This window comes from Moschus berezovskii, chromosome 18 (assembly GCF_049115385.1).
Source record: "Moschus berezovskii isolate FMDL1 chromosome 18, NW_MosBer_1.0, whole genome shotgun sequence".
In the NCBI taxonomy this organism is placed as follows: Eukaryota; Metazoa; Chordata; class Mammalia; order Artiodactyla; family Moschidae; genus Moschus; species Moschus berezovskii.
Genome location: NC_142477.1, coordinates 70,080,274 through 70,104,594, shown reverse-complemented (window position 1 = coordinate 70,104,594; position 24,321 = coordinate 70,080,274). Strand labels below are relative to the sequence as shown.

General features: G+C 42.2%; 1 protein-coding gene across 7 annotated transcripts in view; it reads right to left on the bottom strand.

The window, feature by feature from the left end:
* ARHGEF28 (Rho guanine nucleotide exchange factor 28) overlaps window positions 1-24,321 on the bottom strand; it is a 347,353-nt gene that overhangs the window by 161,588 nt on the left and 161,444 nt on the right. For 5 of the 7 annotated variants that reach the window (XM_055421861.2, XM_055421867.2, XM_055421862.2 and 2 more), the window contains exons 5-7: window positions 20,040-20,223; window positions 16,505-16,685; window positions 9,746-9,818 (exon numbers count right to left, since the gene is read on the bottom strand). In XM_055421861.2, coding sequence (XP_055277836.2) covers window positions 9,746-9,818; window positions 16,505-16,685; window positions 20,040-20,223 — 438 coding nt within the window. Of the gene's footprint in view, window positions 1-9,574; window positions 9,819-16,504; window positions 16,686-20,039; window positions 20,224-24,321 lie in introns of those variants that run through there. The other 2 variants (XM_055421868.2, XM_055421870.2) reach the window with 2 other exon arrangements.

The following is a 24,321-nucleotide window of genomic DNA, read 5'->3' as shown; positions in this document are numbered from 1 at the left end:
CCCCAGGAAGAAGGCAAAAAGAACCTGGATCAGAGGCAGCCAGACAACTACTGCAGCTTCTCTCCTACCTCAGGTTCAACTCTCTACAAGCAAGTCCCCAGCTGGGTGAGACATGCAGGGCAGCATCAAAAGGACAAAGGGAAACACGAGTCATGCTCTCAGCTTGCGCTCCTACCCCACCAATGCCCAAAAGGGTCTCATAGGGCAGTTCACAGTCTCTGAAGGAATCCTCTTCTCCCAAAAGACTATAAGCACTAGGAAGGTTGGGTCCAATCAATTTCAGTCCAACACTTGCATCTCCAGGACCAAGCAGGGTGCCTTCCATATTACAGGTGCTGAACAAATGCTTCTCTCCTTGATTAGGATCCAATGGCCCCAAATAGCTGGCGAGATGGAGTAGATCATCAGGGACAAGGAAGGGAGAGTTGTTCACTTTTTAGAATTACTCATCCAAACACTTTCAACACTAGCATTATTTCGTCACAACTTCCAAACTGCCAGGTTGTCGAGACAGATAACGCCTTTCTCCTGGCTTCCCCCACTCCTCCAGCCCCACAAGGCCCAAGCCACACTCTCCTCTCCAGGTACACACCGGAGTTTTGCTAATAACTTCACTTCCATGAATCACCTTAATGTTTCATCCGTGAGTGCATGTCTGATTCACAACTACTAGAGAATGACAACGGCAAAGGGAAAAAACCTGAAAACATTTGTGCTATCTGCCAGTCTCAGTTCAGGGGTTATCACGACACTCTGACCTTTTGTTTCAGCGTCTCCATTACACCTTTTTCACCGAAGGAATTATAACGTTTTTTCTTATTAGGAATACTAGTAAGAACTATCATTTGGCCTTCCCAGTATAAATATAGACTAGAAGAAACAATGAGAGACTTATCCATAGAAATATCAGCATGAGCCCTGTTAGTCCATGCGTTCCAACACTCCTGCCAGTGCACCAAGCTCAACCCTCAACCAGGTTCCCACTGTGCCCCAGGATAAGCAGTCAGGGAGAGGATGTCAGGACGGGAGAAGACCTCAAACAACTCCGAAACATCATCTTTTACGATATAATTTTTCTATTTCTACTTGGCATTCTTTCAGAAAGAAACTAAAACACCTTTTTTAAAAAAATACATACTGGGTTTTTAAATTTAAATTATTTGTAACACTTTTTTGAGCCACAAAAGTAATTAAGAAAACCTGAAAGGGATTAAGAAAAACAATCTATAAAACCACTATTAATGGCTTAGTATAGTCTCTTCACACACACACGTACATATTTGTAATTGCATATTTGCATTTGTGTGTGTATATATGTGTGCATATGTGTGTGTTTGTGTGTGTGTGTGTACATGTAACAACTTTAAGGTATAATTCAATACCATACTACTCACCCATTTAAAGTATACACTTCAATGATTTTTAATATACTCAGAGTTGTGCAATCCTCACCACAACCAGTCTGAGAACACTTTCATCACCCCAACAAGACACCCCATATCCATCAACTCTCGCTACTCCTGTCTCCCCAAGCACCACCACTTCCACCCCAGCCCTCAGTAACCACTAACTACTTTCTGTCTTAATGGATGCCGTTTTGGATATTTCACATAAATGTAATTATACAATATGTGGTCTTTTGTAACTGGCTTCTTTCACAAAGCATGTTGTCAAGGTCCATTCATGTCATAATGTGTCAGTACCTCATCCCTTTTTACTACCAAATACTATCTATCTCCATTGCATAGATAGATCACATTTTTGTGTCTCTATTTCTCAGCTGATGGACTTTTTGGATTGTTTCCACTTTTTCGGCAATTATGAATAATGATACTTTGAACATTTGTGTACAAGTTTAAGTAGATCTACGTTTTCATTTCTCTAGAGTATATATCTAGGAGTGTCATCACTGGGTCATACGACAGTTCTATGCTTAATATGTTTTTATTATATATAAATACATATATATATATTTACAACTCCAGTGTGTACTCTCTCCCATCCCCAGCCCCAAAAAATCTCAATCAGGCAAAAATTAAGTCATGGGGTTAAAAAAAAAAACGTATCCTCAGCCCCCAAATTTGGTTGCAACTATCAACTAAGCAGAAGTTCTAAGTCATTGTATTTCAAATTGAGGTTAGGACACAATTTTCCTGATTTACTCAACTGCTTGAATAAAATAAGGCAAAGTCATCTTTCAACAACATAAACAGGATTCAATTTTCTCTTAGGAATACTGTTATGTCCCTAAGACTTCACACTTGGATTATATTTCAATTCAGAAAAAGAAAAAACAAAACAAAAACTCCTTAACAATACCTTCAACTTGAGCTTATTTCAACCATATCAGACTCCTCAGTTAATATGCTTAGTAAATGCTTGTCCTTCCCCCACTCCTGCTAATCTGACCTAGCTAGAGCAGAAGGGGGCAAAATTGGCTGTACTCAGATGAGTTCTGAGAGATCCAAGATTCTTTCCAGCTCAAACTAGGATTCTTTAATTCTGTGATGAACTGGGGTAAGATGGAGAATGTTTACGTGTCTGAAAAAATACTAATACTATTGTAATAACACACAAAATGGACATTATATCAGCTTGGTATCTTATTTTAATCCTTGGACTTCTAATGATGAAACTGATTCTTTTCTGGGGGCAGGGGGGAGAAAGTGGACTGGCGAAGTCAGATACTTAAAGAAACAGAGAGAAGGCTGAGCTCTCTGCCAAAGGAAAGAAACACAGATGACTTCCTGGGGTTGCGAAGTACATTCTCTGGGTATGATTGGTAATTGTCTTGCAAATGCCCAAGTACCTGACTTCAAGGTAAACAACGCTGATCAAGTCCTTGGATGGACATTTCACAGTGGGGTTAAGGTAAGAGCTGTGTTCCCAGCTGAGTAATCACCCCTGCAGAACAGCCTTCGTAAGGGCTATCCTAAATCCCCAACGCCTCAGGCCCCAGCCATCCTGGTTAAAGGATCTGCATCTTGACAAGACACTGGAACCATATGCAACAGTTCTAAAAAGATACACGAAGCCACAGTATTTAAAACCAAAAATCTTGGAAAGGAAAGTCTGCGTGGATAAAACACCTCTTGGTTTTCCCAATATTTCACAGGAGAGGTTCAAATAAGGAGAATCGATCAAATAATTTGGCTCCTATGTGAAATATAAAAGAAAAAAGGTGGTACAAATGAATCTATCTACAAAACAGAAATACAGTTACAGATGTAGAAAACAGACTTACGGCTACCAGGGGGAAGAAGGGGAGGAATAAACGGGAAGACTGGGATTGACATATACATACTGCTGTATATAAAACAGATAACTAATAAGAACATACTGTATAGCACAGTAACTCTACTCAATACTCAGTAATGGCCTATATGGGAAAAGACTCTATGATAGAGCGGATGTATGCACATGTATAACTAATTCACTTGACTGTCCACCTGAAACAAACACAACACTGTAAATCAACTATACTTTAATAAAACCTTTCTAGAATAAAGGAGAATCCACCACACAACCCCCTCTTCCCGCTTCACTCAGAGCATACAGAGAAGAGCTGCACCCCCGTCTAAAGAACGTTCAAGCGAAAAACCTGCTCACCTGGCCACTGTGGCATAAAGAGCTGCGTCCTGATATCACAGCGCACATGATCACCACCAAGCCCACTCGAGCCGCACACTATAACTCACGCTCATCTCGAGACAGCGTTGGCTAAGCATCCACGGTTAGATACTGGTCAAGGTACCCCACCTGTATTTTCTCATTTAAAGTTTATTTTGAAAGAAGTATGAAATGACACTCCCACTCCATTTTCCACAAAAGGAAACACAGCGGAGTCACCTGCATGCTGTTGAGCAGTCAGTTCATGGCAGAGCTGAGGTTTTGAGCAGAGGCTGCTCGTTGCTACCGGTGTGTCATCAAGACATGTCTCTGCATGTGGGTCACAATCTCTCATCATAGCAGACAGGTCAGTCATGTGGAAAGCCGCTCATTTCTAGGCAAGGATTCCAGTTTTGCACTTTTCCATCGTACAAAAGCTGGAGAGGACTCTAGAGCAGCAGTCCAAAGTCTAAGCACATAAACGTTCTGCGACAGAAGGGTGGTGGGTATCTACGGCAAGGTGGGTAAGATGTACCCACCTGAGTTCTGACTGCCCGAGCAAGCTGTGTCACCTCACACAAGTTACGTGACCTCTCTCCGCTACCACTTCCTTGTGGCCACAATGTGATTCCTGACTCCCAAAAGTGTCCCTCTCCAGGGCCACAGGGAGGTGTGCTCTGCGAGTGTGCAAACTTGGCTCGGCTCCCAGCAGCCCACCCAGCACCTTGGGCAGTGCCTGTCCCTCTACAGAGACATGAGAGAAGTCAGAGCAAGCACACTACTTGAGATGAAGGTTTTTTCCTCTCGGTCCTTTTAAGTAACAGCTTCATCCCCAGTAACGAGTACAGTGCCCAGCAGAGTGGCGCACTCGACAGAGGCCTACTGTCAGTAAGTCAATGGCGTGCAGGGTTCATGTCTGCCTGCCTAGATCGGGTCTTGCATGTGGACCCCCGGCCCCTCCGCCTTCCGCACGAGACAGCGAGCAGGAAGCCCCTCTGAGCTGGCTGAAACTGCCACCTCAGCCCTGAAGGGGACAGTTCTCCCTCTCCCTCTGTGTCTGGCAGTCAGGTTCCAAGCCCAACTCCTTATTTCCTTGTTAAAGAGAACGTGCAAGATAATTTGTGGTGAGAAGACAACAATGCAAAAGACCAGTCACATAAAATTTGAGACAGACAATTACACAGGGCTTTTTAAAACGGCAAAATAATAGAAGAAAATGGATTCATATAGTGGTCAGTAGTATTGCGATAGTTGTATTTTATGGCCCCATAGAACCTAGGCAGACAATAGCCTCCCAAACAACATTAAAAAGTACAGTGGGCTATGTGAGCTCAGCATTCAAGATGACTAGGAGTAGTTTTAAAAATGCCTGCCAAGTCCCTTCTCAGTGTGAGAATTATACACTAAGAGATGGAGAGGGTCCACGCGATGGTGAAGAGAGAGGACACATCAGCTTGAGAAAGGGCAGAATCAGGAGAGATGAAGGCAACATTCCCCAACACCTTCCACAGATCATTCTCATAAGATGCTGAGAATGAAGAAAAAGGGATTCTCCCATGATCGAGTTAGAGAACTGCTGGGTTAAATAAGAAACACAGGTTCCTTGACTGCAAGACTTACTAGAACCTCAGTTCAGTTCAGTTCAGTTCAGTCGCTCAGTCGTGTCCGACTCTCCGCGACCCCATGAATCACAGCACGCCAGGCCTCCCTGTCCATCACCAACCCCCGGAGTTCACTCAAACTCATGTCCACAAAGTCGGTGATGCCATCCAGCCATCTCATTCTCCTTCGTCCCCTTCTCCTTCCGCCCCCAACCTTTCCCAGCATCAGAGTCTTTTCCAGTGAGTCAACTCGTCGCATGAGGTGGCCAAAGTATTGGAGTTTCAGCTTTAGCATCAGTCCTTCCAATGAACACCCAGGATTGATCTCCTTTAGAATGGACTGGTTGGATCTCCTTGCAGTCCAAGGGACTCTCAAGAGTCTTCTCCAGCACCACAGTTCAAAAGCATCAAAATATTAAATGTATTCTTGATTTGCAAAGTCGCAAAGAGTTGGACACAACTGAGCAACTGACACACACACAATTTGCAACAGAGGGGTTTCATGTATAGCATCTCTACTTATTTGGACAAAGAATTCTTATTCTTCAGAGCATTTTCCACGGTTGGTGTTCTGTTCAATGCTCCTTAGAACTACTAGAATAGGAGATCAAATAAGGACAAAGGTGGCAAGAGACGAAATGGAGTCAGTTGGTAGATCAATACACACTAATAATTAGCTTATTCGTCCAAGCATAGTGAAAATGAGGTGACCTTTTGGCCATTTATTTCATTTGGAATAACATCTCATCATTCTGGGAAAACAATTACAATCATGAAATTATGGAAACATGATTGATTCAGAGACAATAATAAAAACATTTATCACAGTAATAGGGAACAAGTCTATTTCTAAGTTAAAGCTATTATTGTCTTTTAATCAACGGTAGCTATAGATACACACTTAGAGCATCCCCCTACACCCCAGGAGGAGTAGAAAAACATGATCCATAAGAATCTTCTATGATATCTCAAAGGGAAAGTTTACTCTGGGGGCTTAAATGGGGGAAAAAAATCAAGCTCTTACACTCAAAAGGTTTTATTCTTCCAGCTGAGTTGTCTGCAGGCTTTTGAATGAACAAAAACAAATTGGATGCTTTCATTTTAGCTAAATGCCCTCTGCCGGAATGTGCACACAGTTTCTAACATGTCTTCCAAGGGTATAGACATCCAAGCATTGTCTATAAGGTCTATAAAATACACACATTAATCATTTGGCACTAGAGAACTTGTGTTTCTATCCAAATTCTTTTGCTTATTGATTGAGTGATTTCAGTCCAACTGGCAGCCAGGTATATTAATATGGCTGACCCTGGGGTCCACCAAATTCAACCTGTCTAAAACTGAGTACTAATTTTGTCATGATCCTGCTTCTTATAAGGCCTATCCTACTCAGTGACACAGCAGGAATGGAAGAATCACCCTTCTCCCTCACCACTGACACCCATCTGACTCCCTACACCTTCAGGAGAGCCCCCTCCATCCCTCCATCTCCAATCTCCTCACACTGCTCTGGTGCAGACCCTCTTCCACATTCCGTGTGGCAGCCCCCGGCCCCTCTAACCCATTCTCCACAGTCTCGAAGAGTGAGCTTCCTAAATGACAACCTGAACTAACTTGCTTAAAACAGTTTCCAGAGCTGTCAGGGTGGAGTTCCGATCCTCGCCTTTGTACAAGCCCTGCTGATCTGCCACCCTTTCAGGCCTGTGTTCCTGGCATCTCTCTCACATACACACACACCCCTATACTCCAGGGCCAAAAAGTGACCTGCGTTTCCCCAATGCATTATCTGGTTCAGGACTCTGTACTGCGCATATTTCTGTTGTCTAGAATTCCCTTCCCTCTATTAGATCACAGCATTGGGGTCACCTTCACCAAGCAGCTTTCCCTGGCCACTCCACCAACACACTCCACAAAGTTCTCAGTATTATTTGCCTGTTACTCCTGAAGCACTTATAATGTGCCTCCACAGCTTGTTTTTCCATGCCAGTTCCAAATTGTCAACCCCATCTTTTACTAATTTTTTAAATAGCCATGGTTAAAATTTTTTTAAATAGTAAAAGTATAATGTTTTTAAACAGTAAAAATATAAAATAGCAAAAACATCTTCTACTATTGTGATTATGTAACTATTACATGATATCATTGTATCATAATTGGTCAACAGAAAATAACAGAATTCTATATCACTAAAACTACCATTTCATACAGAAACCTGTAATCACTTTTTAAAAATCAGGCGCATAATAGAATTACCTTGGAATTTCTTGAAAAATATATAATGCTACGTATTGCTATTTTTCTCCAAAGCTCCAGATGTCTTTCTAATGAGCAGCCATGGTTAAAAACAACCAGCCTCCATGGTGGCCGTTTGCTTTTATCGTTTGCTTCACTTGTTCTATTTCATACTCGGTGCTCCTATTTCACTGTTCCCTAATTTGTCTCTTTTTGGTGTTGTCGTTGTTCTTTCTCAAGCCTTTTTCAAAAGTAGTAGAAAAGCTTTTGTATACATATGTGTACACAGTATGTATAATATATAATATAATGCATATTTTAGAAAATTTATGAATTTTTGCCACCAGAAAAATTATGACATTTTTATTCCACTTGTTTGACTTAGTACGAATAGAATGCTAGATTTCTAATTTATATTCACTCAAAACTTTGTTATAGTTCCATGTATTTGGCATCTAGTATTACTGCCAGAAGTCTAGAAAATTTATTATCTTAGTGATTTTAAAAAAGTTTGAATAAGGCTTGAAACTTCTAATCCAATTCTGAGAATATAAAAAAGTACTACACTGTAAAAGAAAAAAAAAACCCAGGAAATTAACAAGTGATACAGTATTATTAAGTAAAGTACAAATATTATTCAAATTTCAGAAAATGTTATGCTAGTGTCTACTATTTGTTTTCATACGTTATTCAAGACTCTGTACTGGATTCAACTGCATTGAGCAGCTTCAGCTGCATGCAATAAATTCTGATAAATTCTCTTTTCATTTTTATTCTATTGCAAATATTTTCTAATGTTCCCTGTTATGGCTTCTTAGATACACCCATCATTTAAAAGTGGACATTTAATTTCCAAATATAGGGGATTTTCTTTAAAGTATCTTTACTATTAATTCCTCTTTTGATACTAATTTCTCATTTAAATGCTTTCTGTGCAATCACTTTTTGTGTTTTTCTCATTCTAACTTTATTGAGTCTTTCAATGGCTAAGTCAAAGATATCTCTTCATAAATGTCACACTTCACTTGAAAATATGTGGCTTATTTTCAGATATCTTTTGATGATTTCCAACATAATTCCACAGTGATAAGAGAACAGACTCTGTATTATTTCAATACCTCTAGACCATGAAATTTTTGCACTTGTTTTATGTCCCTGTATATGTTCCAGTGTCTCTGAGTTTACAGTCTCCGGGAATTTGAATAGAATTTGTATCCTCCTGTTGTGTGATAATTGTATAAATCTTAATTATGCTGAATTGGTTCACAGTGCTTTTCAGGTCTACTATAGCCTTCTACTTCTCTGTATAGTCATTCTATTAATTTTTGAGAGCTTGATACTGAAACTCCAACTAAAAACCTTAATTTATCTACTTAAAAAACAACTGCAATATATAATGGAACCATATGGAACCTTATTCTCTATGTTCCAAGTCTGCTGTAAATGGGTTATCATACTTTCATAACTTAAAAAAGAGATTTTTTTTAAACTGGACTTGTCACTAGGACTTGCCAACAGATCAGATCTACTTGTATGGGTTAAAGGGGAAAGAACCTAAATTGAAGTAGAGATCACATGCCCTAATAAGGTGCCAAGTTGGAGAAAACAAGAAAGTATGATATTCCTACAAACAACCTGGATGTTACATGCGAGTGTGCCATCAACACGACTCCCCACTACGATGTGGAACAGGTAGTGGGGATGTATTTTTAAACACACACCTCTTGCTGTGGACACCCACCTTGAGCAGATTTGGACATTCAGCCTCTGAAGCGTCATCAGCGATGTGAACCACTGTGCAGGACAGCCTGGGTTGGGTGGGGCCGCCTGGACCCTGAAGACACTCAGCACCCCTCACCACTCACCTCTGCACAGCAGCGGAGCGCCCCAGACCCCACGACAATCAGAACACCCTCACAACCTCCATCCTCTAGGACCCACTTGCCCAGCACAGAGCAGAGGCTCCACAGAGGTGGAACGAGCTGGAGAACAGGAGAGAGACGGAGGACAGAATGGAACAGGCTGACCTTGGTAATGAGGGGAACGCCCTCGGCATGTCAGGAGAGGTCCCCAAGCACTGTGGGAGGAAACCAGTAAACGCTCACTGAATAAAAACTGGAAACACACAGTACCTTTGACCAGTGCTGCTGGAGGAACTCTGGGCCCTGCTGCCCCAGAGCACCCTACTCTTGCCTCTGAGTCCATCGGCTCCTGCTCTCCTTCTCCACACACTTCAACTCCCAGTTGACTAGAGAATCCTGAGCACTTTCTGAGTTCCCCAGGTGGGGAAGAAGCATGCATACCTTCTTCAGTTTCTGCAGCGCTGGAGGGCATATCTGCTTTCTCCTCTGACGTGGCTTCTTGCTCTTCAAGAGCCTAAGAAAGGCAGGGGGAAAAAAAAATCACTGAAATCCGTTTGAGGCTTCAGATATGCAGCAAGAGATGCAGATCACAATCGAGGATCTGAGAGGTGAAACAGCCAGAGGCAAAGCCAGGGGAGGTGGGGGCAGATGGGGTGTCGGGGAACTTGAAACAGCAGCCTGCATGACGCAAGAGATGGTGGAAGGAACCCGAGACAAGGGCCAAAACTGTGTCCGCCAGTGGTTCTCACTGCTTCCCCTGATCACAACATCAGAAGGATCTCAGGAGCAGGAGACAGGAACCAAAAGGGGGACATGGAAGAGCAGAGCTTGAAATCAGTAAGAAGGGCTGCTATTCTGTGCATCTGCCCGCCTAGACTCCCATCCACGCCCTAAGACACAGGGGTCAGGGGCCTGGAGAGCGGGGGGAGCCACTAATACAGGAGGACCGAGGATGAGCATAAGCCGAGGGCTGCGTGCTGGCACAGGCAGGGTCAGGCTGTTCCTAGCCAACACTGGGTCACCAGCCGCAGACAGAACGAGGTTACCCTTACAGCCCTCTGTACTTCCTTTTCAAACGGATTCCACACAGTCAATGAAAATGTGAAGAGACAGAATTATGTGTTGATGTGTCAAAAACTATCCAAGCCTGCATCAGCACATGTTCCAAAACAAATACACGGGCGAACTGGGGCGGGCAACCCTCCAACTGACAGAGACCCCTAAACCACCTCCCCACCCTCCGCCCTGGGCACGTCTTTCAGCTCAGCACATCAAGTGCTTATTCATGACTATGTCAGAGGACCCCGCGGCCAGAGCAAAAAGAACAGGAAAATATACATAATTGACCAAATCACAAAGAGGCAGGGAACAAGCAGTCCCCAGTCACCCAGCCTCTGTGGCTATTACCTGTCCCTAGCTTGACTCCCCGGAGAAGGCAATGGCAAGCCACTCCAGTACTCTTGCCTAGAAAATCCCATGGACGGAGGAGCCTGGTGGGCTGCAGTCCATGGGGTCGCTATGGGTCAGACACGACTGAGCGACTTCACTTTCACTTTTCACTTTCACACATTGGAGAAGGAAATGGCAACCCACTCCAGTGTTCTTGCCTGGAGAATCCCAGGGACGGGGGAGCCTGGTGGGCTTCTGTCTATGGGGTCACACAGAGTCGGACACGACTGAAGGGACTTAGCAGCAGCAGCTTGACTCCCAGGACATCGAACTCACTCTTTTAGGGCCCATGATGGAATGAATGGATGGACCAGAGCAGGTATGTCTGGGAGGTACTAAGGAGATGACAGGATGAGGGAAAACATTAGTTGCTAAATCGTGTCCTGCTGTTTGCAACCCCATGGAATGTAGCCCGCCCAGGCTCCTCTGTCCATAGGATTATCCAGGCAAAAGTACTGAAGTGGATAGCCATTCCCTCCTTCAGGGGATCCTCCCAGCTGAACCCAGGTCCCCCGCATTGCAGGCAGATTCTTTACCGTCTGGGCCACCAGGAGAGCCTCACAGGATGAGCACCCAGTCCTCTTGGGGTTAAAAGAGGACTGACCACACAGGTTCAAGGCCAAGGACAGCCACTGACTCCATGTGTTTACCTGGGAGTCAGCCTTAACCCCCAAACCCTAGTCTCAGAGGCAGCTGGCAAGTCTATGCAAAAATGACACCAGGAAATGCTGGTTTCTTATTACAAAATAAGGAAATACTTCTTTTTTAAATGGGGTGTATTAAAACTTAATTTTAATTCCTGTAATTTTGGATACAACTTCAGAACACTTATATTTCCCAGCCGTCTTATACATTAATTTTAGCCAAGTTCTAAAACTAAATTATCAGCATTCGATTAACATAAAAAGCTTTGTTATGCAGAAAGAACAAAAAAACATGATTAAAAATATAGCTAATATTTTGCCTACTACTTAATTTCCTAATAACTACCTTTACAATTTGGATATTTAACACAAACCTGTCATTTTCAGCATTTAATATTTATTATAAATGATCAGTCTACCAGCGTCAGCTGTAATACCACATAATAACATGAATCTGTTACAGTTCAGAACAAGGATTGCTTCTGAATGGGATCACCATCAGCTGCACAGGTCTTGTATCCTGTAGAGCAAACTCAGGTTTCTGCAGCAGGTTTTATTGTCATCATGCTAGAAGGCTGCAGATAACTGAGCAATGCCTGAGCCAACCCAGAAGCTGCCTCAAGAACAAATGAGTCTCTCAAAGCAAAGTCACTGTCTACAGCTATTACATAAAAATAGACTTTTAGACGTCTAAGATTTAATAAATAAATATTTCATTACACTATATATAATTTCACATGTTAACCCAAATTATAAAACTTTAGTGTGGACAGCCTATATGATGATCATGACCTGCTTACATTTACCTGGACTTGTCCAACTGACTATAAATGAGATGTTCCCACAACCCCCTCCTTGTGTTCAATTAATTCACTACAGCAGCTCACAGAACATAGAAACATTTTACTTACTAGCTTCCAGGTTTATTATAAGAGAATATAACTTATATAAGAGTACAGAGTTCAGTTCAGTCACTCAGTCGTGTCTGACTCTTTGCGACCCTATGAACCACAGCATGCCAGGCCTCCCTGTCCATCACCAACTCCTGGAGTTCACCCAAACCCATGTCCATTGAGTTGGTGATGCCATCCAACCATCTCATCTTCCGTTGTCCCCTTCTCCTCCTACCCTCAATCTTTCCCAGCATCAGGATCTTTTCAAATGTGTCAACTCTTCACATCAGGTGGCCAAAGGATTGGAGTTTCAACTTCAACCTCAGTCCTTCCAATGAACACCCAGGACTGATCTCCTGTAGGATGGACTGGGTGGATCTCCTTGCAGTCCAAGGGACTCTCAAGAGTCTTCTCCAACATCATAGTTCAAACGCATCAATTCTTCGGCACTCAGCTTTCTTTATAGTCCAGTTCTCACATCCATACATGACCACTGAAAAAACCATAGTCTTGACTAGACAGACCTTTGTTGACAAGGCAATGTCTCTGCTTTCAATATGCTATCTAGATTGGTCATAACTTTCCTTCCAAGGAGTCAGTGTCTTTTAATTTCATGGCTGCAATCACCATCTGTAGTGATTTTGGAGCCCAAAAAAATAAAGTCTGACACTGTTTCCACTGACTCCCTATCTATTTGCCATGAAGTGATGGGACCAGATGCCATGATCTTATTTTTCTGAATGTTGAGCTTTAAGCCAACTTTTTCACTCTCCTCTTTCACTTTCATCAAGAGATTCTTTAGTTCTTCTTCACTTTCTGCCATAAAGGTGGTGTCATCTGCATATCTGAGGTTATTGATAAATACATGGTAACTCTAATAATATAGCTATATATATAAGAGAATACAACTCAGGAATAACCAGATGGAAGAGATGTACAAGGCAGGGTCTGAGGAAAGGGCACAGAGCTTCCATGCCACTCCAGGCAGGCTAGTCAGCCAGCACTTCCAACCATTTCCCCAACTGGAAAGATCTCCGAATCCAGTGCTCTGGGGTTTTAATGAAGGCTTGCTTTATTAAGAAGGCATGCGAGATGAAGTCTTTGTCCTTGGGTGATGAAACTATACCTTCAGGTCCTTTCCCCTCCCTGAAGGTCAAGGAGGTAGGACTGAAAGTGGGTGGGTCTCCTGGTAACTAGCCCCTATCCTTAAGTGCTTTCCTAAAGTCGCCAGATTAACATAACAAAACACACACACGCACACATTTATCTGTTCAACATTTAGGAAATCCCAAAGGTCTGGAGAGCTATGAGCCAAGAACCATGGACTGAGACCAAATATATTTCTTACTGTAAGTTATGACATCACAACTTCTGGAAGAACCTCAGCCTCATTCCCTTCCCAGTCTCCCTGTGCACCACCCAACCAACAGGTCAGGGCAGGAAGGATAAAAAAAAAGGGATGCTGATACTTGGAACACAAAGCCATCCCACTGCAATGGATTCTTCTTTTACCAAGTGTTTTCCATAAAGTGAAAATCTCTGATGCACTAGAAAGTAACCTTCAGCTGGTCTTTGTTATAGCATAATCCACTACAGTCAATTATTAAAGCATCTAGATTTACTCACCCTAAATCTCCCAAAGTCATCAGTAAAAACGATCTCAAATAGGTTACGAGAAATTACAAATCTGACTTAAGAAGTTGGAGGTTTTTATAATGAAAGAAATGTTCAGAATTCTGGCTCTCCGCGGAGCATGCTCTCGCCTTTACAGGAGTTTGGTGTTCCTGCTGTGGTCTGAGTGTCCCCTCTGAGGACACACATATTGCTAAGCTCTGCCCCTATGAAGCTGCAGGGAGAGGCGCTCACCCTGAGCAAGGCTGCTGGGCCAGGCCCAGCCTCTGTCTGGATACAACATCCACCCCTGAGGCCTGGGTGAGAAGCCATGGGAATGGCTGAGGGCTTCTGTATCTTTAAAAGTACTCTTAAGCACAATGAGGAAATACCATAGGCCAGAAAATTATACACTAAACTCCTTGGAAGGAAAGTTATGACCAACCTAGACAGCATATTAAAGAACAGAGACATTACTTTGCGAACAAAGGTCTGTCTAGTCAAGGCTATGGTTTTTCCAGTGGTCATGTATAGATGTGAGAGCTGGGCTATAAACAAAGTTGAGTGCCGAAGAATTGATGCTTTTGAACTGTGGTGCTGGAGAAGACTCTTGAGAGTCCCTTGGACTGCAAGGAGATCCAACCAGTCCATTCTAAAGATCAATCCTGGGTTTTCATTGGAAGGACTGATGTAGAAGCTGAAAATAGTATTTTGGCCACCTGATATGAAGAGCTGACTCATTGGAAAAGACCCTGATGTTGGGAAAGATTGAAGGCAGGAGAAGGGGATGACAGAGAATGAGATGGCTGGATGGCATCACCGACTCAATGGACATGAGTTTGAGTAAACTCTGGGAGTTGGCAAGGACCTAACCCTAACCCTAACCCTAACTCCAGGGAAGCCTGGAGTGCTGCAGTTCATGGGGTTGCAAAGAGTCGGACACGACTGAACAACTGAACTGAACTGAAACTCCCTAAACCCAGCAAATAAAGATAGTTCATACTCTGAAGAGCATGTTTCATTTTCAATTGTTTAAAAAGAAACCCTGAAACTGCAATACTTTGGCCACCTCATGCGACAAGTTGACTCGCTGGAAAAGACTCTGACGCTGGGAAGGGTTGGGGGCGGGAGGAGAAGGGGACGACCAAGAATGAGATGGCTGGATGGTATCACCGACTCTGTGGACATGAGTTTGAGTGAACTCAGAGAGTTGGTGATGGAAAGGGAGGCCTGGCGTGCTGTGATTCATGGGGTCGCGGAGAGTCGGACACAACTGAGTGACTGAACTGAACTGAACTGATACGGATAAAGCAATAATCTTTGCTATATAATATTTATGGTTAAATCTTTTGGGCTTTCCAGGTCGCTCAGTGGTAAAGAATCCGCCTGCCAATGTAGGGGCCGCAAGAGCAACAGGAGATGCGGGTTTGATTCCTGCACTGGGAAGATCGCTTGGAGGAGGAAATGGCAACCCACTCCAGTATTCTTGCCTGGAGAATTCCATGGACAGAGAAGCCTGGCAAGCTACAGTCCCTGGGGTCGCAGAGAGTCAGATGCACCTGAGCATGAATTAAAAAAAGAAAGAAACTCCCTAAACTCAACAGAGGTAGTTTACACTCTGAAGAGCATGTTTCATTTCAATTGTTTAATAAAACCCTATATGGAGTAAGTCATAAGCTTTGTTATATAATATTTATGGTTAAATCTTTCATTTACTAACATAAAGCAAACATTTTACAAAAGTCAAAGCTGATAACAGTATCAGTTTTCTAAACTGTTTACTTTGTAAAGCCTAAACTGTCATGAAACTGGTGCTTTTTTTTTTTTGGTGGTGCTTATTAATGGATGTGCTTGAGAAGACTGGGGGTTTGGAGGTTGCCGGGGGTGTCACACAATCTGGTGAGCAAATCTGTTATACCTGTGAGCACGAGCAACTAAACTGACTGAAGCCCTTTTACTCAAAAGAACATCCTGCTTAATAATAATTAAAATACATAAATCTGCTTTCTAGTGTTTGAGATTTGACCAAAAAAATAATAATAATGAAGATAAAACATTTTAAACCTAAGGTGGGCATGCTATAACAACACTCAAAGCTGATGTTTGGGCAATGGTGGGAGGGGGAAAATATCTTCGAAAAAGTGCTAGTCTCAAGTGGCCAGGCCCCATTCAAGAAGAAGTTGTACACTGAAACAAAGGCTTAACTATATCTAAGTCTTAAGAAATCCCAGAAGAAGGCATTATTCATGTAAAATAACCCTAAAGGCAACTGCTTTTAGACAAGAATTATAATACAGTCAGTAAATTAATAGAAAATATCCAACATTAGAATATTAAAATTCAACATCAGTGCTGCTGGCTCATGAAAAGTAAAGGGAACAATATTATACAAATGACTACTGCCAAAATATTATATAATAATCTTCATTCTACTGGTGTAACAGTTTCCAATGCCATGTCCCTCCAAGTCCCATTAGAAAATAACAAAGTGCTACCTCTCAAAAAAAAAAAAAGAAATACTGTTCCCCAGATAACAAGTTTACTGTCTAAACTCTCAAAAAGCATGAGTTATTATATGTTATACCACAATAAAGGACACAAACCTTGATGAGAAAGGCTCTATCCCAAAAGTATTTTCTGAAGAGTTTAATATCTGCCTCCAGCAAATGCTCGGCTGTGTGGTTAAGCGTCAGGGTGAGGGTTTCTGATGAGTGAATATACCGCAGAGAGGCATCTTCGCTGAGCTGCACGCAGGAGAAACCTGGGGACCGCCTGCCCTGGAAGCTGAAACGCCAAAAATCAAAACCCACAATCCAGTGCCCCTCGTCGGCCCTGATATTACTACAAACCCACTGGCTGAACAGCCGCTTCCTACTGAAGATAGGTGCATAAGACCATATAAACACATCCTAAGAAAGCCATCTTTGTTCTCCCAGCTAGAGAAGTCATCAATTGAAAAGCTCTTCACATATATTACATACTTAAAGAGTTACATAATTAATGCCACAGTACTGACTTGTAAACATAGTGCGTTACCTCAATATTTCATCCTCCTTTTAATCTGAAAAGATGCCTCTGGCCTTAATGGCACCACATGTAGTAGAACAAATTGGCTGGCAGCTGACGGTTTATTAGGTGATTACAGTGGAAAACAGATATGATCTCTAGGGAGCATGGTGAGGTTTGGATGTCACAAACAAGTGAGATATTCATAACACACTGGTCCACTGCTGTAAATCATTTCCTCATGCAAAGGAAAACACGCGTAAATTTGATCATGTTGATTTCTTGAAATCCCTCATGGACAAAGGAACAATATCCTCAAACTAAATTCTGAGTGTCAGCTTATTTTCTATGTGGCAGAGAAAAACTGCACGTTCATTATTATTAGCTCCACATAGGCTTCTCGGTTAGTGTCACAATATTCTGGACGGTCTACAGGTCGATAAAGAGGTGTCAGGAGGAAGATGCTAGTGCTCCCAGGTAACAGTCCCCCTCAGCATGTTGCCACAGCCCACGGGTGCTCCCGGATTCTTCAGTTCACAGAACTAGCTCTCTGCCTCTCTCCTCTTCTTCTACTACATCACTTTGTTAATGAACATTTGCATAGTTCCAACCACATCGAATAACAGATCCATTAAGAACACTCGTACTCTAAGATTTGGGGCACCGCCCCACACTCTTGACATAATTACTGGCAGGGACTTTAGAATCTTCTAGAAAACAACTCCCCATGCCAAGCCAGCCACTGAAGTGAATAATTCAGCCTAAGCAATAAGAGTCTTGTAATTAATTTAGAAAATCCACATAATCAGAATTTAGCTTACAGTCTACTTCTAATCCCATCATGAATGAATTTATTAGATGAGTAAACATTTAATTTTAATTTTATTGACATATGGCTGATTTACAATGTTGTGTTAGTTTCAGATATATAGCAAAGTGATCCAGTTATACATGTATTCATTCTTTTTTAGATTCTTTTCTCTTATAGGTTATCACAGAATATATCTGTGCTATACAGTACGTCCTCTTTGGTCATCTGTCTTATATATAATAGTATGCATACGTTCACCCCAAGCCCTCACTCACCACAACGTTTCCCCTTTGATAACCATAAATTTGCTTTCAGTATCTGTAAATCTGTTTCTGCTTTGTAAATAAGTTTGTTTGTATCATTTTAAATTAGATTCCACATATGCATGATATGAAATCTGCCTTTGTCTGATTTAATTCAGATTAAATTCAGGTTAATTCTGATCAGATTTAACTCTGATTTAATTCAGGTTAGAATGATAACCTCTAGGTCCAACCATGTTGTGGCAAAAGGCATTCCATTCTTTATGCTAGAGTAATATTCCATTGTGTATGTGTGTGTGGGTATACACACATTTATATACACACACACACACACAAATATATGTGTATATAAATACCCCATATGTTCTTTGTTCATTCTTCTGTCAGTGGATGTTTACGTTGCTTCCATATCTTGGCTACTGTAAACAGTGCTTCTATGAACACTCAGGTGTATATACTTTTTAGCTTATGTTTTTCTCTGGATATATGCCCAGGAATAGAATTGCTAGATCATACGCTAACTCTATTTTTAGTTTTTTAAGGAACCTCCACACTGTTCTCCATAGTAGCTGTACCAATTTACATTCCCACCAACAGTGTAGGAAGGTTCCTTTTTCTCGACACCCTATTCAGCATTTATTGTTTGTGGACATTTGATAATGGCCACTCTGACCAGTATGAAGTGATACATTATTGTACATTTTATTTGCATTTCTCTGATAATTACTGATGTTGAGCATCTTTTCATGTGCTTTTTGGACATCTCTATGTTTTCTTTGGAGAAATGTCTGTTTAAATCTTCTGCCCATTTTTTGATCAGGTTGTGTGGTTTTATTGACATAGAGGATGTGTAAACTTTTAAAATACATATCACCTTCTGGTCTTGGACACAACAGAAAGATACAAAGCTACCAAACATAAAGAAGTGATGCTCAGGTCCTCAGTGTAACCCTGAACTAGCCACAGTGACAAAGTCAAGGCAGTGGTCCTACCTTGCCCTTTTCAGGTAAAGAAAGTGTGGTCACAGTAGAGCAAAGACAAGGGCAATTCCATTAGGAGGGCTCTTTCCTTAGTCGGGCGTTCATTGACCAAGTGAGAAAAAAAATAGAAAGTCGTGACTTCAACATCTACTCGGGTGGCATACAACCATAAATTATTTACAGTGAGGTCCATGGGCCAAATGAAAAGAACCAGTACATGAAGACAAACCATGTAATAACACTGATAATATTTAATATTTATGTAACAGTTTGTAATATTCATCGCTGCTTCCCATTTATTACCACACGCTAAATCAAAGAAATCATTGTATAGGATTCCTCTAATCATAAGTAAATACTAATAATAATGACCAATCTGAACCATTCTAAGTAACAAACATTGAAAGTGTTGGTATCATCCTCAAAACAGAGAACTTTACATTTGACAAATTATTTCACTTCCATTATTTCTAGATCCTGCTAACCAGCCCATTGGCTATATAGTATCTTAGGGTTTATTATTTGTTGATTCAACAAAAACTTACTGTCTTTCAATGAATGTATATGCTGAACACAGCAGGTAAAATAGAAATAAGTTTCAGTCCCCAAATGATTTAGAGTGGTGACATATATGAAATAAATGATGATTATATATAAAATCATAAATTATGATATACATTATAAATTAATGATAATTACAGTCACGATTAACACTTTAATCATAATCATAAAGGATCAGAATGCAGAAGGCCTCTCTGAAGAAGCAACACTCAAACTAATGAAAGAGAAGCCAGGGTTAGGCCAGTGTTTCCCAACATGTTGTTTCTTCCTGAGGCCACCTCCCCACCATGGAGCCTTTTAAGAGACTTTTCCTGACTCCCTCTCCCCCATGAAATGTGAATATATCTGTATATCTGTTTATATATGATGTATATATCTATACTTTATACACAGAAACTAATGGCAAACTATAAACCAAATGTTAGCCTGTGGCTTGGTTATCTTTAATTTTTCCATAATGCTTGGAACACTTTATAGAAATAGATTGAGAGAGAATCTATCAAGCAGCCAAACTCACTTTGTGATGTCTTCAACCAGCTTGGAGTGTCCACCATGCAAAGCCAAGTCTAATGGCGTGGCACCCTCCTCGTTGGGTAAAGTCAGGGCCTGGGCTCCCCCAGGGAGACACAGCAGGAGCTGGGAAAGCTTAGCAAGGCCCCATCTCACAGCCAGGTGCAGAAGAGACTCCCTATGCAGAGAAACTGAAAAGAAAAAACATGCGACATTCAGTTCAGTTCAGTCGCTCAGTTGTGTCCGACTCCTCGCGACCCCATGAATCACAGCACGCCAGGCCTCCCTGTCCATCACCTCCATTTAAAAAGTTTATCTTACATATTTTCTCCAAGAGATTGTCAGACAGTAATAGTAAGCATGGAACAGCTGGCAGGAATGATCAAAAATATCTGACCCAAACACCTCGTTTTGCAAATGTGGAAAGGTCAGTGACTTGTGCCAGGTCAGGCAGGCATTGGAGCCAGCTTTGCTCATAGCTGGCACAACGTTGTTCTACCCACCACGGTGCACATTCACGTCACCTTTCACTCATGTTCAGTGAAGTCATCTGGGGAAAACAGGTACTAGGAGACAACCATCTTTTGGAAATAGACATCATCAGTTTCCGAAGGTGTTCTCTAAGGAGATGTTGCTACCCTAGCAGGACAGGCTAATAGGGGCCATGAGTGTCAAGGAGTCTTCATTTCCATCCTTTGTCCTAAAAGATGCTCCTCCCCACTCAGCAGCTGAGGCAGAAACGGAATCTAAGTCCATGGCCTCTCTCAGACTTCACGGAGGTACTTTTACCCATCTATTAGATTCTTGGGATTATTTCAGTGTTGCCAAAGCTACACATACCTGTGTGTGTGTCTGTGTGTATATGTGTGTGTGTGTGTCTGTGTCTGTGTCTGTGTGTGTACTCAAGGGTGCTCAGTAGTGTCTGACTCTCTGCAACCCCATGGACTGCAGCCCACAGTTCCTCTGTCCATAGTACTTTCTCTAAAAAGCTTGACCTGTGCCTCCTCACGTGCCATGGGGGGTTCTGGCCTGGTCTGCGTCTGGGTTTTCACTGTTGGTGTTAGACAGTGTGTCTTATGGCTGTTTCCTGACTGTGTCCTCTTATAGGCTGAGGGGATCCTGGAAGTTTTTATTGCCAACACCTAGCATAGTATATGGGCTTCCAAGGTGGCTTAGTTCAGTTCAGTCACTCAGTCGTGTCTAACTCTTTGCAACATGATGGACTGCAGTGTGCCAGGCCTCCCTATCCGTCACCAACTACTGAAGTCTACTCAAACTCATGTCCATTGAGTTGGTGATTCCATCCAACCATCTTATCCTCTGTCATCACCTTCTCCTCCTGCCTTCAATCTTTCCCAGCATCAGGGTCTTTTCACATAAGTCAGCTCTCCACATCAGGTGGCCAAAGGACTGAAGTTTCAGCTTCAGCATCAGTCTTTCCATTGGACGGACACCCAGGACTGATCTCCTGTAGGATGGACTGGGTGGATGTCCTTGCAACCCAAGGGACTCTCAAGAGTCTTCTCCAACACCACAGTTCAAAAGCATCAATTCTTCAGCACTCAGATTTCTTTATAGTCCAACTCTCATATCTATACATGACCACTGGAAAAACCATAGCCTTGACTAGACAGACTTTTGTTGGCAAAGTAATGTCTCTGCTTTTTAATATGCTGTCTAGGTTGGTCATAATTTTCCTTCCAAGGAGTAAGCGTCTTTTAATTTCATGGCTGCAATCACCATCTGCAGTGATTTTGGAGCCACAAAAAATAAAGTCTCTCACTGTTTCCACTGTTTCTCCATCCATTTGCCATGAAGTGATGGGACCGGATGCCATGATCTTTGTTTTCTGAATATTGAGCTTTAAGCCAACCTTTTCACTCTCTTCTTTCACTTTCATCAAGAGGCTCTTTAGTTCCTCTTCACTTTCTGCCATAAGTGCACTGATGCTTTTAAGTCATGCTCAAAATTCTCCAAGCCAGGTTTTAGCAATACGTGAACCGTGAACTTCTAGAAGTTCAAGCTGGTTTTAGAAAAGGCAGAGGAATCAGAGATCAAATCGCCAACATCTGTTGGATCATTGAAAAAGCAAGAGAGTTCCAGAAAAACATCTATTTCTGCTTTATTGACTATGCCAAAGCCTTTGACTATGTGGATCACCACAAACTGTGGAAAATTCTGAAAGAGATGGGAATACTTGACCTGCCTCTTGAGAAATCTGTATGCAGGTCAGGAAGCAACAGTTAGAACTGGACATGGAACAACAGACTGGTTCCAAATAGGGAAAGGAGTACATCGAGGCTGTATATTGTCACCCTGCTTATTTAACTTATATGCAGAGTACATCATGAGGAACGCTGGGCTGGAAGAAGCACAAGCTGGAATCAAGACTGCAGGGAGAAATATCAATAACCTCAGATATGCAGATGACACCACCCTTATGGCAGAAAGTGAAGTGGAACTAAAAAGCCTCTTGATGAAAGTGAAAGAGGAGAGTGAAAAGTTTGGCTTGAATCTCAACATTCAGAAAACTAAGATCATGGCATCTGGTCCCATCACTTAATGGCAAATGGATGGGGAAACAGTGGAAACAGTATCAGACTTTAGTTTTGGGGGCTCCAAAATCACTGCAGATGCTGATTGCAGCCACGAAATTAAAAGACGCTTACTCCTTGGCAGGAAAGTTATGACCAACCTAGATAGCACATTAAAAAGCAGAGACATTACTTTGCCAACAAAGGTCCGTCTAGTCAAGGCTATGGTTTTTCCCGTGGTCTTGTATGGATGTGAGAGTTGAACTGTGAAGAAAGCTGAGTGCCGAAGAATTGATGCTTTTGAACTGTGGTGCTGGAGAAGACTCTTGAGAGTCCCTTGGACTGCAAGGAGATCCAAACAGTCCATTCTAAAGGAGATCAGTCCTGGGTGTTCATTAGAAGTACTGATGCTAAAGCTGAAATACTTTGGCCACCTCATGCGAAGAGTTGACTCATTGGAAAAGACTCTGATGCTGGAAGGGATTGGGGGCAGGAGGAGAAGGGGACGACAGAGAATGAGATGGCTGGATGGCATCATCGACTCGATGGACATGAGTTTGAGTAAACTCCAGGAGTTGGTGATGGACAGGGAGGCCTGGCGTGTTGTGATTCATGGGGTCACAAAGAGTCGGACACGACTGAGCGACTGAACTGAACTGAAGGATCTGAGTTGTACATACCCTCCAGTTAAGTAATATTACTGACTGACTATAATCTGAAAGAGATCCAGAGGATGCTGCCTCTCCCTGGAGTGGAAAGTCCCAGAGGATAGGACTTTATCTGCCTTTAATCCTAGCACAGTGCCTGGCGAGTTATATGCTCTATAAATATTTGCTTGTTGAATGAATAAATGACCAATGGCTGTTTCCCTGATGAGTACCCATGATAGTCAGCTTTTAATACATGGCTACACATGCTCTTTGAAATATCTATCATTCTTAGTTCTTCCTCTGATATCAATACCTCTTGACTAAAATCTATGAACCCAAACTACATAGTCCCACACAGCTGCGACACTGAACACAAAATCTACCGATTTCTCCAACCAGCTACACTGACATGATTTTGCTACTCCATTGTCTTCGTTAGCATAACTTAACTAGTCCTGGAAGACTCTGGCCTAGGCAAAGATTGAATATTCATCATACAACCTTCCTTCAAGGCATATCAATGCTTTATTAGAAAGCACTGACAGTTTAAGCCCTAAAACCAATATTTAACCACTATACAATGATCTTGATCTAATCCTAATCAAACTCCCTTCCCTTCCACACCCCCATCAATCCTCCTCTGCATTTGAAAACCCTCATTAAAACAAACTTCCAGTTCTCAATAAATTCCAACCATGTCTTCCCTCTTTAAGTTGATGCTAAGGCCCACTGGAGGTGGGGTTCTCCCTCCTCAGGCTCTAAACCCAGCCTGGCCTTACCAGCAGGCTGTGCTGTTGGAGCCAGCATCCAACAAGACTCTAATATGAAACAATCAGAAGGGAATACTCCATTGCACATGGGTGCAAAAGAAAACGGTTTCGCTTCCATTTTTAATTGGTTTACACTATTTCTACATGAAGATCAGTGAGCATAAAGCCTTATAGTTCAAATGTGCAAACGTCACAGGCTTCACTGCACGTGCACTCCATCTTCCATCTGTGTCACACAGCACAGACCCTCCCTCCCACTCCAAGTAAAACGACATCTGAAACATCTGAAAAGCGACAAAGCAGTGCACCCCTGCCAGCCAAGCTTAATATACTTG